Source organism: Euphorbia lathyris, chromosome 2 (genome assembly GCF_963576675.1).
Source record: "Euphorbia lathyris chromosome 2, ddEupLath1.1, whole genome shotgun sequence".
NCBI classification, from domain to species: Eukaryota; Viridiplantae; Streptophyta; class Magnoliopsida; order Malpighiales; family Euphorbiaceae; genus Euphorbia; species Euphorbia lathyris.
The window spans coordinates 66,822,282-66,840,512 of NC_088911.1; the positions used below are offsets into that span (position 1 = coordinate 66,822,282).

General features: G+C 30.4%; 2 protein-coding genes across 5 annotated transcripts; one reads left to right on the plus strand and one right to left on the minus strand.

Annotated features, from left to right (window-relative positions):
* The first annotated feature begins 9,023 nt into the window (after positions 1–9,023).
* On the plus strand, positions 9,024–15,504 carry LOC136218516 (SNF1-related protein kinase regulatory subunit beta-1). 4 transcript variants are annotated; one of them, XM_066005423.1, is made up of 5 exons: positions 9,032–9,545; positions 9,942–10,120; positions 10,414–10,576; positions 14,639–14,698; positions 15,064–15,504. In XM_066005423.1, the coding sequence occupies exons 1-5, from the start codon at positions 9,387–9,389 to the stop codon at positions 15,379–15,381; spliced, it is 879 nt and encodes a 292-aa protein (XP_065861495.1). In that variant the 5' UTR covers positions 9,032–9,386; the 3' UTR covers positions 15,382–15,504. The 4 variants fall into 4 exon arrangements, with proteins under 4 accessions (XP_065861497.1, XP_065861495.1, XP_065861496.1 ...); XM_066005426.1 differs by having other exon boundaries at positions 9,408–9,545; positions 9,903–10,120; XM_066005425.1 differs by lacking the exons at positions 14,639–14,698; positions 15,064–15,504 and adding an exon at positions 14,191–14,632 and having other exon boundaries at positions 9,024–9,545.
* A 415-nt stretch (positions 15,505–15,919) lies between these two features.
* On the minus strand, positions 15,920–17,135 carry LOC136220542 (uncharacterized). The gene is made up of 3 exons (XM_066008355.1): positions 16,951–17,135; positions 16,618–16,666; positions 15,920–16,532 (listed from the first exon to the last, which is right to left on the minus strand). Exon 3 carries the CDS (start codon positions 16,519–16,521, stop codon positions 16,039–16,041), a length of 483 nt encoding a protein of 160 aa, XP_065864427.1. The 5' UTR covers positions 16,522–16,532; positions 16,618–16,666; positions 16,951–17,135; the 3' UTR covers positions 15,920–16,038.
* Between the last annotated feature and the right edge of the window lie 1,096 nt (positions 17,136–18,231).

Sequence of the window (18,231 nt, forward strand, 5' to 3'; positions counted from 1 at the left end):
TCTCCAACCATGGTTTTCACTATTCATTGCATACAAAATCCTAGCATGTCGATCTGAAACAACACATATACCTTCTCTTTGCATGACATGTTCACCTATGCATTGCATGAACCATCCCCAACTATCTTGATTCTCGCTCTCAACTAGTGCAAAAGCAATTGGGAGAATATGTTGATTCCCATCGAATGTGGTCGCGATCAACAATGTGTGTCGATACTTGCCGTACAAAAAGTACCATCAATCATTATAACTGGACGGCAATGCGTAAACCCCTCAATACATGCCATGAAACTCCAAAAAAAGTATTTTGAACATGCGAACGCGATAATTCGACACTTCATTCACGATCAAAATAGTGTCACTACTAGGATTGTAATGTCTCAATGCGTTTAGGTAGCGAGGCAATTTATTGTATGATTCCTCCCAATTTCCATAAATCGCCAATAATGCATTGGTCTTGGCAAACCAAGCTTTCTTGTAAGAAATCATGAATTGATATCGAGTTCTTATATTCCCAATTATCGCACTCACCCGCAATAATGGTGACTCACGAAGCATCTCCAATATACAACCCATTATTATGCTAGAATGGAGCTTATTGTGATCCTGTGTTGGAAGAGACGTGATACAAGTATGCGGCTCCTCATACCTAGTGAAACGCCAACACCCTATTTTCTCTTTTAGAATCCCCCTCATCCTCCAACGACAGTTTTCATCGATACATTTCACAGCATACTTGTGCGATTTTGATTCTAATGTAGCAAAAGTGACATTCCTTTTAATGGAATATCTCTTAATTGCCGCTTGGATATCTTGTTTCCCAACAAAGACCATACCTACCTTCAGTTCGGATACTCCATCCCATATGGTCATACCATTAATTTCGTTGGGTTCTCCCAAACCAATGTCTGATTCTGCAAGGTTCATATAGTGAGAAGCTGGAAACACAAACTCTGATATAATGGGGTATTGTTGGTGCGCCATGAAAATAGGGAACCTCAGGGACTCCTACGTTCAAATCAATCATTCTTATTGTCACAGACACTACCTCGGTTTGGATGCTCATGTTCATCATTGACCTCATCATCAATATCATTCACCTCGACGTTATTGTATTCGGCATGATCGAAATCATCATCATCATCAGGTCCAATTTCGTCAGGCAATATACAACCAAAATCAACATCTTCTTCCAAATCCACTTGCTCAATCATCGCCAATTGTCCATTACTACTTGCACCATATGTCTGATCATTGTTTAACCCAATTTGCCCGACTCCACATGGAACACTCAGACCAACCTCAAATGGACTCCTCACAACATAATTGAGGAAATCATTTGACGGGATCATATGAATTATCATATATGCCATCAACGTTTGATGGACCCTGACCATCCCAAGTAGAAGTCATCTGAAGATGATTATCATCAGTAATTGTGTTCGTCATGGTGACCCCTAATCCGTCATTATTCCCAAATGGAACCTCTCAAACTCAACATACATCTCGACATTGTGATAACCTTGAATATAACTCAAGTTATCATAAATGACTTCAAGATCATCGTCATCAAATATGCAAAAATATGAAAAGGTCATTGATGATCCTCCACACGCAGGAGACTTATATACAATCCGGGTCAACTTTTCATCTCTGTTCAATCCTATTGCTTTCGATATTTTGGACACTAATGCAGCATATGACGACCTATTATGAAATTTTATACGTTTGTTCCTTGCCGTATTACTTGAAGCATCGTATTCCAAACCGGAAGTAGAAATATTTAACTTTCTACCCCAAAGAATTATGTAGGAGATATAATCAGATATTATATTATATATATATATATATATATATATATATATATATCAATAATAAATATCTAATTACACAGTTCAAATATCACACTTCATATCAATAATACAATTTCAATCTCATTTTCACAGTTCAAATATGCACTTCATATCAATAATAAACTAGAAAACATTCAAATTATAATATCTACTTCATAGAAGTAACTAACCTCAACTGAAGCCAAAATTTATAATATGTAACGTTAGTAACGGCACAAAATCACAACACACATCATTTTCTAAATTATAGTATAAAAATTCTCATTATATATACAAAGCATAAAATATCATTCACTTTACATATACTAATTTCTAACATTTTTTATACCATTTTAAAATATTAATTACTATAATTTTATTTAACTAACATTTGTATACCATTATTATAGACAAAATTTAAAAATAATTGTATTAACAAAAAATCACAACACGCATCACTTTTTAAAATTATACCATCAAAATCTCATTATATAACTAGGTATATACATAAAAAATCTCATTAATAATACATACAAATATATTTAGGTATATAATTTAAGAAAATTTTCTAACAAATTAGGGTTTATAAGCATAATTCTAAAAAACTTATAAGCATTATTAGAGTTTATAAATATAATTATAAAAATTTCATGACATAGCTATACATTTTTACAACATTTATTAGAGTTTATATTAATAAATACATTACATTTAACAATATTGTTTAAATCTATATACAATATAAAACAGTAACGATGGAACTGAGGTGTCACTTCCTCCTTTTTTAGTGATAAAAAATTTAATATATTAATTTTAATTTTATTATATATATTTATCTATTAAAAGATTATTTTATCCGTACTATATCTAAGAGTTCTACAGAATTTAAACTAATCCCTAAAATCTCTCTAATTCTCTACACATCTATATATAATATAAAACAGTAACGATGGAACTGAGGTGTCACTTCCTCATTTTTTAGCGATAAAAAATTTAATATATTAATTTTAATTTTATTATATATATTTATCTATAAAAAGATTATTGTATCCGTACTATATCTAAGAGTTCTACAGAATTTAAATTAATCCCTAAAATCTCTCTAATTCTCTACACATCTATCTATATATAATATAAAACAGTAACGATGGAACTGAGGTGTCACTTTCTCCTTTTTTAGTGATAAAAAATTTAATATATTAATTTTAATTTTATTATATATATTTATCTATAAAAAGATTATTGTATCCGTACCATATCTAATAGTTCTACAGAATTTAAATTAATCCCTAAAATCTCTCTAATTCTCTACACATCTATATATAATATAAAACAGTAACGATGGAACTGAGGTGTCACTTCCTCCGTTGTTAGCGATAAAAAATTTAATATATTAATTTTAATTTTATTATATATATTTATCTATAAAAAGATTATTGTATCCGTACTATATCTAAGAGTTCTACAGAATTTAAATTAATCCCTAAAATCTCTCTAATTCTCTACACATCTATATATAATATAAAACAATAACGATGGAACTGAGGTGTCAGTTCCTCCTTTTTTAGTGATAAAAAAATTTAATATATTAATTTTAATTTTATTATATATATTTATCTATAAAAAGATTATTTTATCCGTACTATATCTAAGGGTTCTACCGAATTTAAATTAATCTCTAAAATCTCTCTAATTCTCTACACATCTATATATAATATAAAACAATAACGATGGAACTGAGGTGTCACTTCCTTCTTTTTTAGTGATAAAAAATTTAATATATTAATTTTAATTTTATTATTATATATATTTATCTATAAAAAGATTATTTTATCCGTACTATATCTAAGAGTTCTACCGAATTTAAATTAATCCCTAAAATCTCTCTAATTCTCTACACATCTATCTATATATAATATAAAACAGTAACGATGGAACTGAGGTGTCACTTCCTCCTTTTTTAGCGATAAAAAATTTAATATATTAATTTTAATTTTATTATATATATTTATCTATAAAAATATTATTGTATCCGTACTATATCTAAGAGTTCTACAGAATTTAAATTAATCCCTAAAATCTCTCTAATTCTCTACACATCTATCTATATACAATATAAAACAGTAACGATGGAACTGAGGTGACACTTCCTCCTTTTTTAGTGATAAAAAATTTAATATATTAATTTTAATTTTATTATGTATATTTATCTATAAAAAGATTATTTTATCCCATATATCTAAGAGTAGTACAAAATTTAAATTAATCCCTAAAATCTCTCTAATTCTCTACATATCTATATATAATATAAAACAGTAACGATGGAACTGAGGTGTCACTTCCTCCTTTTTTACTGATAAAAAATATAATATAATATATAATATATTAGTTTTTATTTTATTATTATATTTATCTATAAAAATATTATTTAAAGTAAATGTGAAAATCAACGATGGAACTGAGGTGTCACTTTCTCATTTTTTACTGATAAAAAATATAATATAATATATAATATATTAGTTTTTATTTTATTATTATATTTATCTATAAAAATATTATTTAAAGTAAATGTGAAAATCAAATAATAATATTTAATTTATATAACACATTTATGTCATTAATTGTAATTATTAGATTGTATTTTTATTAATATTTATATATTAAGATGAATCCGTGCATCGCATGGGCCAAAAACTAGTTAGCTATTAAATCCTTAACAAAGCTATATACATTTTTAAAGTTTATAAGCATAATGTTAAAAAATATACATACCTCTCTTCAAATGACTTGTGAAGAGACCCGCTGATTTATCTTGTACCCATAAAGGTATGATGTACGATGTCATTGCACCACCTTTAATCAACAATTAAATGAGAAAATGGGGGAGGGGGAGGGATTCGAACCTTGGACATAGGGGGTGGAGCGCACACACATGCATTACCACTGGGACACTTACTTTAGTTTGTTCATTATACAATTCTTTTATTTATATTTTATCAAGTGCCTCTGATGCTAAAAAAAAATCTAGTAATATATTTTTTAAATAAAAATATATTATATATTTTTTAATAAAATTTCATATTAATATTTTATTTATATAAGAAAATATATTTTTTAAAACATATGTTGGAACATATATTTTAATTTTTAGACCACGAACTATAAAGTTTAGAACATACATTATGTTTTTTAGAACATGCGTTATGTTTTTTCGAACATGCGTTATGTTTTTTCGAACATGAGTTATAAATTATATTATAGAACAAATGCAAAAATGATCCAGATATCTACTGTTTTTTTTTGGAACATTATACTTAATTTTTAGAACACAAACTATAAACTTTAGAACATATGTTATGTTATTTAGAATATGAGTTATAAATTATATTATAAAACAAATGCAAAAATGGTCCATATATTTATTGATCTTTTTAAAACATTATACTTAATTTTTAGAACACAAATTATAAAGTTTAGAACATATGTAACAATATTCAGAACATCGTCCTTAACATTTTAAAACATTAATTACAAAAATATAGAGGAATGAAATAAATAAGAAATTGGAGCATGTTCTTGGATTTTTTTTCTATTAATAATTCATTATTATGCATATTTCTTTTTTTTCTATTAATAATTCATTATTATGCACATTTAATCGATATTAATAAGTGCATGAATTAAATATTAAACAATAGAAGCTATTAGCACAGTGGTATATTAAGCAGCGCGCGTGACTGAATACACAATAGAAGCAATTGTCTCAGTGGTACGTAGTGTAAAGTGTGGATGGAGGTGTCCAAGTTTGAAACCCACTAGCAGCATTCCGTGTTTTTTTTAATTTTTATACTCAAAATGACGTAGTTTTGAGTGTTTTCACCATAAGGGAGTGTTCTCATGCAAGAGTAGTGTTCTCACAAGAGCCATCATCATCTCTCTCTCTCTCTCTCTCTCTGTATGTATGTATGTATGTATGTATGTAGCATTCCGTATTTTTTTTTAATTTTTATACTCAAAACGACGTAGTTTTGAGTGTTTTCACCATAAGGGAGTGTTCTCATGCAATAGTAGTGTTCTCATAAGAGCCATCATCTCTCTCTCTCTCTGTATGTATGTATGTATGTATGTATGTATGTATGTATGTATATATATATATATATATATATATATATATATATAGGGGTGAGATCTAGTGAGACAAGAGGTTGTGGTGTGGCAAGGAGCTTATGGTGTGACAGAATAAAACTATGTACAATAAAACTTCTATAAATTAATAATGTTGGGACCATGGAATTTTATTAATTTATAGAGTTATTTATTAATCGATAAATTAATAATTATGTTAAAAATATTCAATGTATCATAGTTAATGAATTACTATATAAATTTATATGGAGTGTTGTTTCAAATCATACCAAAAATGGCTTCTCATCTAAAAGGTGTCAATAAATCAACCATGACCAATCAAATCAGAAAAGCATTGTGTGAATACAGGAGAGATCACCCTGCAAGCAATCAGAAGGGTTTACAAGATTGGCTAAATGAAACATATCATTTGAAAGTTAGTCAATATTAGAATAGTTAGAGATGAAATTCAACTAGATTTAAATTTCAAGAAAAATCAAAATACTATAGATTCATATTTTACTAAATTATCCTAAGTATGTATATCTATATATATTTCACATATGTATTTGAGAAATTATTAATTTATAGAGGTAATAATACAATGTATTTATAAAGAGTTGTTCCAGAAAATTATTATCTAATTCATTTATTAAAATTGATCATTTTTTGAACTGACCCAAGTCGGGACCTGAATAAATTATTATTTTAAAGAGTTTATTAATTTATCGAGTATTAATTTATAGAGGTTTTACTGTAGTTTTGATGATAATTGAAAAGGGTAAGGTGACAAATTTGTAAATAAAAGAAAAAACAGGAGAGAGAAAATTGTTTTATTTTTTTTCTTTAAAATACATTTTCCCGACCTTTCTAACATCGTTTTTCAAAAAATTTTATACTGTTAGACTCGTCTAAATTAGACGGTCATTTTGAGATTCCTGAAGCTCAGGTAAAAAAATTTCCGGTGAACGGAATCCAGGTGGACGTTTTCTGGCAAGAAAAAAAGTGCCCAGAAAATTCTCGAAAAATTTCACAAAATGTAAAACATTATTCTGAGAAACTTTAATTCTTGGATTAAAGTGGGATTTCTTATGGTTTAGTCCCAATAAAATATTTTTTTTAATTTTATCCATTTTACATGCTTCAACAATTTGTTGGGTCAAAACCGTAAGGAATCTCACTTTGAGCCAAGAATTAAAGTTTCTTAAAATGATGTTTTATATGTTTAAATTTTTTTGATAATTTTCTGGGTATATTTTTGGTCCTACCTTTCAGCACTATGTGTTGGAAAAACCAGCAGATACTGCTGGATGTCAGCACGTTGTTCTAAATCATTATACAAATTGTTCTAATTAGTGTACTAATTGTTTCAAATAAGTGTATCAATTGTTCCAATAAAATAATTATATTGTTCCAACAAAATTTTTAAATTATTCCAACAGAATACTTACATTGTTCTGACAGTGTATAAAATTGTTCCAAATCAGTGTACCACTTGTTTCAATAGAATAAATTAGCGTACCAATTGTTCCAACAAAATAGTTATATTATTCCAGCATAATACTTATATTGTTCCAACATACTACTTATATTGTTCCAACATAATAAACCAGTCTACCAATTGTTCCAAATCAATTTTATTATCTACTGTCTTCAATTTCATTTTCGTTTTTTACTATTTAATATAGTATCTTCAAATTTATATTAGTTATATTATTTAGAAAATAATTCTAATTCTTATATTCTTTCAACAGAATAAATCAGTGTACCAATTATTTCAAATAAGTGTACCAATTTTTCCAACAGAATAGTTATATTGTTCCAACAGAATATTTATATTGTTCCATCAGAATTGTTATATTGTTCCAACAAAATATTCCAATACACAGTGCTGAAAGGTAGGATAAAAAACGTATCCAGAAAATTATCAAAAAATTCCAAAACATGTAAAATATCATTTTAAGAATCTTTAATTCTTGGCTCAAAATGAGATTTCTTACGGTTTTGACCCAATAAATTGTTCAAGCATGTAAAATGGATAAAATTAAGAAAAAAGTTTTATTGTGACTAAATCGTAAGAAATCCCGCTTCGACCCAAGAATTAAAGTTTTTCAAAATAATGTTTTACATTTTTTGAATTTTTTTGAGAATTTTCTGGGCAATTTTTTCTCATCGGAAAACGTCCACCCGATCGCTGGTTTCCGTTCACCGAAATTTTTTTTTACCTAAGCTTCTGGGATCTTAAAATGACTGTCTAATTAAGACGAGTCCAACGGTATAAAAAATTTCGAAACACGAGGTTAAGAAAATTGAAAAAATGCATTTTAAATAAAAGAAATAAAACAATTTTCTCTCTTCTGCGATGACATCATCACTGCTTAATTATAAAATTGGTATTTGTCACACCATAAACTCTGTCACACTATAAGATTTTTGCCACACCACATCCGTTATATATATATTAAGGGTATTGTAGGTAATCCTTAAATTAAATAGTCTAGATATGTAGAGCCCGTTTGTTTTACCTACGGTTTGTTGTTGCTGTTTGCTCTTACGGTTTGCTGTTGGAAAATGCTGCTTTTTCAAAAAGCAGGATTCCATGTTTTTGTAAAAAACTGATTTTTAAGTTTAAAAAGCAAATATGTGGTCACTAACCAAACACCTAGAATTCTCCATTTTAAACTGAAAAGACAAATAAAAGTATGAAAAATAGCTACTAAACACTTCCGTAATGTATTGTTAAAACATATATATGTATACAGATAGATAGATAGATGTGCCTCCAAATTCATCCAGTTTACAATTTACCCTAAAATAAAATAGAAAATTAATCCACCGAAATCCAATTAAATATTAATAGCTACCAAACACTTGCGTAATGTATTCTTAATGAGTTTATATATATATATATATAGATGTGCCTCCAAATTCATCCAGTTTACAATTTACCCTTAAATAAAATAGAAACTTAATCCACCAAAATCCAATTAAATATTACGAAGTCTATGTGTTTGGGTGTTTGCCATTTTCCTTTTTGAATTTATTGATCGGTCCCGAGTGTAGCAAGAGCAACCATGTGTAGGAATTCGTGCAGGGCCGATGATGAAATGAAATAAAGCAAGGCTCAGGAGATGAAACTTTAAGAACGACCTCATATTAATACACCCTTTATCGTTATCCAATATCAGTATTTGTTTCGTCTGCAAATCACTGAGTTTAAGATCAGATCACAACCATCTTTATCTGCCATTTCATTTAAAAAAGAATGCAGCAGACACTTGTAATCTTTCAATAAAATCCCAAATTCAAATATTACTGATATTGGTGTTAGGTTGATCCATCTCTCAAATCAATATTACGTACCCATCTTTCTATGTGTGTGCGCGTTGTTTGTTCGAGAAGAGAAGAAAACAAGAATTTGCAAAGTAAATGGGAAACGTAAACGGGAAAGAAGACGGTGGAAACGGTGCAGCAGATGAAGATCAATCTATCATCAAATCACCTTCCAATGACAATCATTATAATCATCATCCTAACCACAAGCATACCCCTGCCCGCTCTTCTTCCCTTCTTCTCTTCGCTCCTCAGGTTTCTTTTCTCATCTCTTTTGTGATCTGCACATTCCCGGAATTTATCTTACAACTTCAACTGTTTTATTTATCCAGCTGAATTTTACTTTGATATGATTACTTGTCCATTGTTTTATATGTTTTTAAGAAGCTGGACTTTCATAACTGAATTTATTTGCTCATAATCTTAAACCATCCTTCAGAGTTTTGTGACAAATAAGTGAATTCCAAGTTAAAGCTGACTTCGTGTACTACATGTTAGTGCTCAGTGGCATTGTTCAAGTTGTTGAAAGCTTCTGTTATCAAAGTTATTTCGTTTTCTAGTTCCATTCAGTTGAATATTTCTTAATTAGCTTCACTTTCTTTGATGCTTTAGGATTGAATCACAGGCCTTCCCTACTTTCTACGTTTGCAGGTTCCTGTAGCTCCCTTACAGAGGCCTGAAGGCCCGCCATTTCAAAATCAAATGTGGCGAAATGATTCTCCTGGTGTTGTTGATCATCCCCCTGAACAAGGCATCCCTACAATTATCTTCTGGAATTATGGTGGAAATGAAGTGTTTGTGGAAGGTTCTTGGGACAACTGGATGTCAAGGTAAGCTAGTCTGCCTTTGATATAAGGTCAATCTTTTTGTTGAAGGTATTTAGATTCATATGCTTAGTCTCCCAAAGTTCAATCTTACTAAACAGCAGTTTGAACTGTTTATTGACACGGTGACTGAAATGATGCTTTCAGAAAAGCAATTTCAGTCTCAGTTTCCAAAGGATTATAGATATAGAAGACTGGAAAGACTAATTGCATCTCAAACTTGAAAGTAATTTCTGCTGGATAGATGAAAACAAAATAGGTCAACAAAATTTAATTGGGATCATCGTATCTTGTTTCAGGAAATTATTACAGAGATCTGGTAAGGATCATTCTATTCTTATGGTCCTACCATCAGGTATATACCATTATAAGTTCATTGTAGATGGGGAATGGAGATATATTCCAGATCTTCCTTGTGCAACTGATGAAGTGGGCCATATTTGTAATCTTCTTGATGTTGACGTAAGTATCAATGGCCCTATGGTAGCACCTTATACATAAATTGTGTGTTTTCATCATTCCGTGAGAGTTCTCTTATACTAATGAACTTGACATGTTATTGTTTCATTTATAACTGCTGATATATGTTTGCAAACACACCTCATACATAGGCATAGACAAATAGAGTACACAAACATAGAGACACACACACACACACATATATATATATATATATATACACATTCATACATATCTTCAGGTCTTCATGTGTAAGGTTAGTTGGGGATTTATATTCATCCATCGATGGAGTACATCAATAAAAATATTTGCTATAGTTAGTAAAATCCATCATCTATAAATTTACTATTCTGTTATTTGTATCTGTATGCATTCCTTTTTCTAGCTTAGACCGCATATCAGACTAAGCAGAATTATCTATATCATATGCATTCCTTTTTCTAGCTTAGACCACATATCAGACTAAGCAGAATTATCTATATCATATGCATTCCTTTTCTAGCGTATACCACATGTCAGACTAAGGACATAATATCTTAGCTTGACATAGTATCTTAGCTCTGTAGATCAATATCAATTTCTTCATACTTATTCGATGCGTCTTACGTTAGAACCTCTCCGAGTAACTTGCTTGTAGTATTTATTGAGCTATTTGTAGATATGAGGAACATGTGCCAATAAATTGATCCTCAGTATATTTACGGCTCATTCTTTGTGAAGTTGATTCTCCTAAAAACCTGCAAGACATATGGAAGAAGAATTGAGAAGAAAATGATACTACATATCTTAATCACAGAACTAAAGTATGCATATATATATTTATGTTTGTTTACCACAACTTATATAAGAAAGGTATTCTATATAAGTAAACTATATGTTTAAAGCTCATAGGGCTCTCCCGCAAGGTGGAGCATATAGATCATATCCAGCTCACAAATACGATTCACTCAATTCCCAGGTTAAGTTTTAGTGAAAATATCAGCTAGGGTTCTTCTTTTCTAACATATTTGTGGGAAATCAGCCGTTGGTCTAGTTTCTCACAAATAAAATTTTGTCTGTCAAGAAATGCTGGATTTAAGTAATGTGAATAAGCTACCTGGTTATTGTACTTTAGGTTTATATGTAGAGTATGTTTAACTTTGATCTCTCCAAGTAAATGTTTTGTCCACATCATAAGTCATATATGCCATAGCTCGATTCCAAAAAAATATTTGAATTGTCAGGCCTTTTCATTTGAAATGTAAAAGGTAAAAAGGTTTTTAGCATACCAATACCATCATTCTAATTGCCAACAATCACTATGTAATCAACATACTAATCCAACATTATCATTGCCAACAATCAATCAACATACACTACTAAAAAAAAGTATCTAGAGTCTTATATATACATTAAGTGATTGTTGATAATTATTATCAAGCCAAAGTGAATTGCATTTTACTTCCCAAACCAGGTATAAGGAGATTCATTCAACCTATACATCGATTTCTTCAATTTTACATACCTTTCTAGACTCTCTTGAGACACAAACCATTGGTTGTGTATACACCCTCTTACAAATCACCATGTAAGAAGGTTTTCACATTGTCAAGTTGATGAAAAGAAGACCAGTTGTAAAGTAGCAACTAAGATAAATAATCGAATTGAGCAAGCTTAGCAACAATTGAGAAAGTCTTGGACTAATCAATCCCATAAATCTGAGCATAACCCCTGGTGGAGTAAAAGCGGTCAGCTTATTTGGAATGGGTCACCAATAGAACCGTCGGTCAAATGTTGAGAATCTATCTGGCTTTCAATTGAGCAAGAGACCTTTAGGATTCATTTTGATTTTGAAAATTGACTTGTGTAGCATCAGTCTTTTATCGAGGACATACTATGGTACATATCTTAATCACAGAACTACAAACATATATATATATATATATATATATATATATATGTACCACACCTTATATGAGCAAACTATTCTATATAAGTCTACTAAATTTTCACAGCTCATAAGGATATGTTTTCTGGCACTTCCTCTGTGTGTGGGTGTTTTAAATAAATATGTCAATGCAGCAAATATCATTAACATGTCTCTTTGTCAATGAATTATTTCAGATTATAGGGTTCTTCCTTTATTCATTCACACTTTATATTGGTTGAAGGCCAAGTTCCTCTCAAATCCAAGGAACCGATTGTTTATGTTCACTAGAGTATAACATTTTTGAGGATGTAGGCATTCGCATATTATAAACTCATTGATATGTGTATGTGTGCATGTGTGAGAGAGAAAATAGAGGGAGAGAGGTTATGTTGAAATTCTAGCCAGCTGCTGAGAGTAATGTGAAGAAAAGGAGAATGAACTAATCTGGAATTGAACTTCTTCTGTCATTTTTTCCAAACAGTTAACTAGGTAAATGTTTTCCTCCTTGTACTTGATCAAAAGAGTGAAATGTTTCTTGGTAATCTCCTGATTCTTTTAAGAAAATGGATTGCGAATGTGTGGTTAAGCATAAATTTTGTGTGGTAAGTGAATGCTAACCGAGTAGTGAACTGTTGGAGAATGATTTTGAGGATGTTCTTTTGAAAGACAAACCCAGTTGAAACGAAAAAGATGGGAATAACCAGGTTGAGAAAATGGAGAGCACTGTGTTTTTCTGGAGTATTTTAATAATGTAAGTTTTGGGAGGGAGGAGTTTGAAGTGAGGAGTATTAAATTTCTGTTTCTGTTGTGGAGTATAGTGAAATCCTTTTCTACTTGAAAGGGGTCATGGTCAAATCTATAGTGAGGAGGCTGTATACAGATCTGGGATTAAACGGTCCTTCTTTTAATGAAAGAGTGTCTGTAGAGACATTTGCAAAGGAAGTGTGGAAGCCGGTTTAAGATGCAAAAGGACATGGTTCATTATAAGTACCAAAAGCTGTCGTTATTCTCGTATTTTTCTGGCAACCAAACAATATTCCTAAAGGAATTCAGAGAATTCATCTTTGTTGTGTAAGTACTTTTCTAATTCCTGTGATAACTTGGCAACTGGGTGCGTCAACAAAGGAAAAAGCTGGGATCGATCTTAGGAAAGAAAGTCATGTCTTTTTTTAGCAGGGAGCCAAAGGATTTAAGTTTTAAACACAAATCACTGATATAGAAAGTATCAAGATTGTGCAGATGGGGTCATTAATCATATCGCAGTCTGAAAGGAACATGCAGAGTTTATTCAATCACAAGCTATGCCTTAGTATGACGGACTTGAAGAAAACTGAAGCACATTTTGCTGTTCATATTCAAGTTGCTGTCAGCTCTATTCTCATAGGCTTCTGGCCATCTGCGAGTGTAAAAGTAAAACGAATTAGAATAAATAAATTCAGGAGAACGAAGGGGGTGATTTATTTATTTGTGACAATGTATTATTGGTATTATTTAACAGCTTGTTCAATAGTAGTACAATACTAATTTGTTATATAAATTATATGGGACAAGATCTGGAGGACTACATAATAGATTTTAATTAATAATTATGACCTGAAGTGTCTATAGAACTCAACTTTCTTTATGAAAAAAAAAGCTGGTCTTGGGGAAAAGGGTGTTAGGCAAAAAGCGTCTTTTGTGGCTGAGCTAGTGACTGACTACATTACAGGAAATAGGAGCAATGGAGTACACTATTGTAGTAGCTGAAACGGCGGATGCAATGTGCTTATTGTCCATTCCACAAACTCTTTGTAGCTCTTTCTCTCTTACTCATCGCTTACATCAGGATGGTGGTATGCCAATGCTGTGTGGTTCCTTACCGGTTTTGAAGATGAGAATATAAATCCTCGAAGCTTGTGGATGCTGACATTCTTTCCTTACCTAATGACATGAATAGTTTCTATTATGCAATTTGACAAAATTGCTTGGTTCGTGGATTGAAGGGCGATTTGCCAATGATCTTTGATTGATGTGCCTTGTCTATTTATGTTTGTTTAACTGGTTGTCCATCAAAGTAGTAGTTTTGTTTGACCTCATGTGTTTCAGATCGTCACAATTTAAGATTGGATCACAGTTCCTGACCTATTTAACACTCTGCAAGTCATGATTTTGGCCAGCTGTTAAATTGCAAGGAAACTAAACAGGGGTATGGGCATTTACATGATTGCAGTAATCAGGTCAGTGAAAAAAATGTGGCTTGGCGCTGTGTGACCAGGTTTAGGTTTTAAATATTCACAGAAGCTGTAGCATTGGTAATTTATTCTAAATTCTTCTAGCATAATCACCTTCCAAATTGGTTGCGTCTTCAGACTTAGATTTGTCTATTTTCTTTTTTTAATTTTTTAATTTTTGTCAATTTTATACTGTCTTAAGAATTCAAAATGTGAATCTACTTTCAGTATTATTATTGGTTATTGTTTTAGATGATCGATCATAAGGGATGGAATCCTATCTCTTACTCTATGTCCGTTGGATTACTTGAATGCATAATCATTTCATTGTTTCCTGACCGTGCTTTCTAATATGAAACCCTGGAATGCAGGATTTTGTGCCAGAGAACTTAGAGAGTGTGGCAGGATTCGAGGGTCCAGCATCCCCAGATTCAAGTTACAACCGGTCATTTCCAATAGAGGAAGATTATGCTAAGGAGCCATTAGCTGTGCCACAACAGCTGCATCTTACAGTGCTTGGTATGGAGAATTCAAGCGAAGCATCAAGTTCGAAGCCTCAGCATGTAGTTCTAAACCACGTGTTTATCGAAAAAGGATGGGCTTCACAGTCTCTTGTTGCCCTTGGACTTACACATAGGTTTGAATCCAAATATGTAACTGTTGTCCTGTATAAGCCTCTCAATAGGTAGCACCCTCCTATTTCCTACTCCACTTGACTTGACTTCACTTTGTAAAGGTTTTTTTAATACAGATTTGTGAATCTATATCTGTTTGTCCATAGAATGAATGCTCAAGTTTTTATTGTATTGCCAGCCATGCTTTCTGTTGTTGTAGTTGTAGCCAATTCAGTTTGATTTGGAGCGTTTTATTTCTTCTATTTTAATGTTCTCTAAGACTCTGTTCTTTATCACTTAATTTCAGTAACAATCAGTTGAGTAGCAATCAGTTCAGTTCAACATTTAATTTCAGTATTCAGTTTCAGCATTCAATAATTATATTGTAATTATTATATATATAATTTATTATTATTATTTATATAATTATAATTATTTATATATAATTTATTATTATTATTATTATTATTATTTACCTATAATGTAGCAATTTATTATAATTATAATCATTTATAATTTATTATATATTACTTTATGTATTTTTATTATAATTATAATTTTTTATATATAATTTATGCTTTTGTCATGATATATTATCATTATTTATTATAATTATAATTATTTGGTACAACTTGTTTGCAAATTTTGCGAAAAGTAAATAAATATTATATTAATACGGTTACGTTACAATGCTCTAAAAAATTAACTGCCTCAACTACATTTTAATTGTTTTTAATCATCTTTGCTAACTTCATCATCATCGTCAAGTTCATTCTCCACTCCCACTTTATTCTCGGCTAGACGTGATTGCCAAATCTGTTGCGCTATACCATTCCGCACTGCTAACATGGCGTCTTTACGATCTATATTAAACATATCTGAATCTACTATTCCATTAACATTTGGACCATGTTGTATAATTGGTATCCCAAGCATGGACAATCTTATGAAATTATGAAGCGTGAAAGTAGAAACAATAATGGACATTTGATATTTTTTTGACATTTGAGGCATATTGTGGAGCACTTTCCACCTTTTCTTTAATTGTCCAAACGCCATTTCTACTTTCATTCTTAATGACGAATGTAGATGGTTGTAATGTTCTTCCATTCCTCTAGGTTTTCCACACCTAAATTCTGGCATATGACATCTAACTCCGAAGTCTCTAATTGGGGATAAATATCCAAACGTATTTGGATATCCCGAGTCCACCATATAATATTTTCCTACAAATTATGATTTCAAAAAAAATTAGAATCAATGATAAATTTGTTATAGAAATAAAAAAAAAAATTATAAATATAACTATACCTTCAGATGGATGTGGAAAACAATATTTTGAATTAGTTAAAGAATCTATCTACACTGTAAAAATATTTTATCAATAAAAATATATACATATTAACAAACAATTGAGATCCAAGTTTATTAAAAAAAAGGTTTCATCATCTAAAATATAAAATAATAGAAAAAGATTATCAATCACCGATTTCAATATTAAAAAATTATTAAAGATTAAAGAATATAAATATTGAATTTCTAATCATCTTTACTGTTGTGCACAAGTGATTATTAATGGCATAGTTTTACTATCATGCACAAATTGACTATTAAAAATACCATAATTTTTCTAAAAATAATTACCTCAGTCGCCGGAGAAAGAGAGACAGCGGTGGTGGTGGCGGTGATCACTGTAGGCGGCAGTGGCTGGAGGCGGTGGCAGCAGCAAGTGGAAGGTGATGGGTGATGGGTGATGGTGAAAGAGATAAAGGTCGTATTACATATGAAGGATGAGTTATATAAATTGTAATATGGAGAAGAGGGCCTAATAAATTATGCACAATGAATTTTGAGTGCAAGTTGCATAACATATTGATTGTATTTCATCCGCCCAAACAAAATCAATAACATTAAAATTCACCCACCCAACAACCACCCATAACATCAAATTAAATTCAACCACCCAATCCCACCAATAATATCAAAGTAGAATTTTCCACCCATATATGTTGTTTGAAATTTGCTTTTAAATTTTACCCATAATGTCTCAAATGGTGCAATTTTATCCCTAAAGTTGGAAGCCAATAACAATTTTACCCTTAAACATTGATAAATTGAGTCAAGAGTTTGTATTCATATGAAAATTTGCATTTAGACATTAGGAGTAAAATTACTCCTGATCCAAAACGTTAGGGGTATTTTTGCACCTTAACCCTTAATTGTAATAAAAAGTTAAGAGTTTGTATTCATATAAAAATTTGTATTTAATTTCATAAGTTTTCAATTATATGTACATTTGTGTTTGTATGTAATTTATATTTTTAATTTAAATTAGGCTCATTTTTATTTAATTTCATAGGATTTTATCGAGCCGAGATTTTATTTGATATTCAATTTAGTTTAATATGTTTATTAATATGTTTATTTATTATTGATATTATTATTATTATTATTATTATTATTAGAACCATTATTATTATTATAAGCTTATTAATGTCCAATATTATCATTAAATTATTTTAAAGTCTAATATGATTATTATTGTTACGTTCGGTTAAGTTCGATATCATTCAGTTAAGTTCAGTAGCATTCAGTTCAGTTCAGTTCGGTTCAGTTCAGTAGCATTCAGTTCAGTTCAGTTTTTTTCAGCGATAAAGAACATAGCCTAAGTGTCTTAGGTCAATTAAGCCTAAAGTAGTTCCCTTTTTCATGTAAAAAAACTAAATATAATAGGGATAAAGATGAAATTTAATTCTAACTTTTAAGGGAAGTGCATATTTAGTTTTATATATGAAATTGTAAATTTAACTCTAACATTTTCAAGCAAAATCAATTTTAGCTACATCTTATCGAAAATTAGAAAACACTGTTTTGGCTGATATTTAACTGTCATTTCAGACCTTTCAAATATCAATTATGTCTATG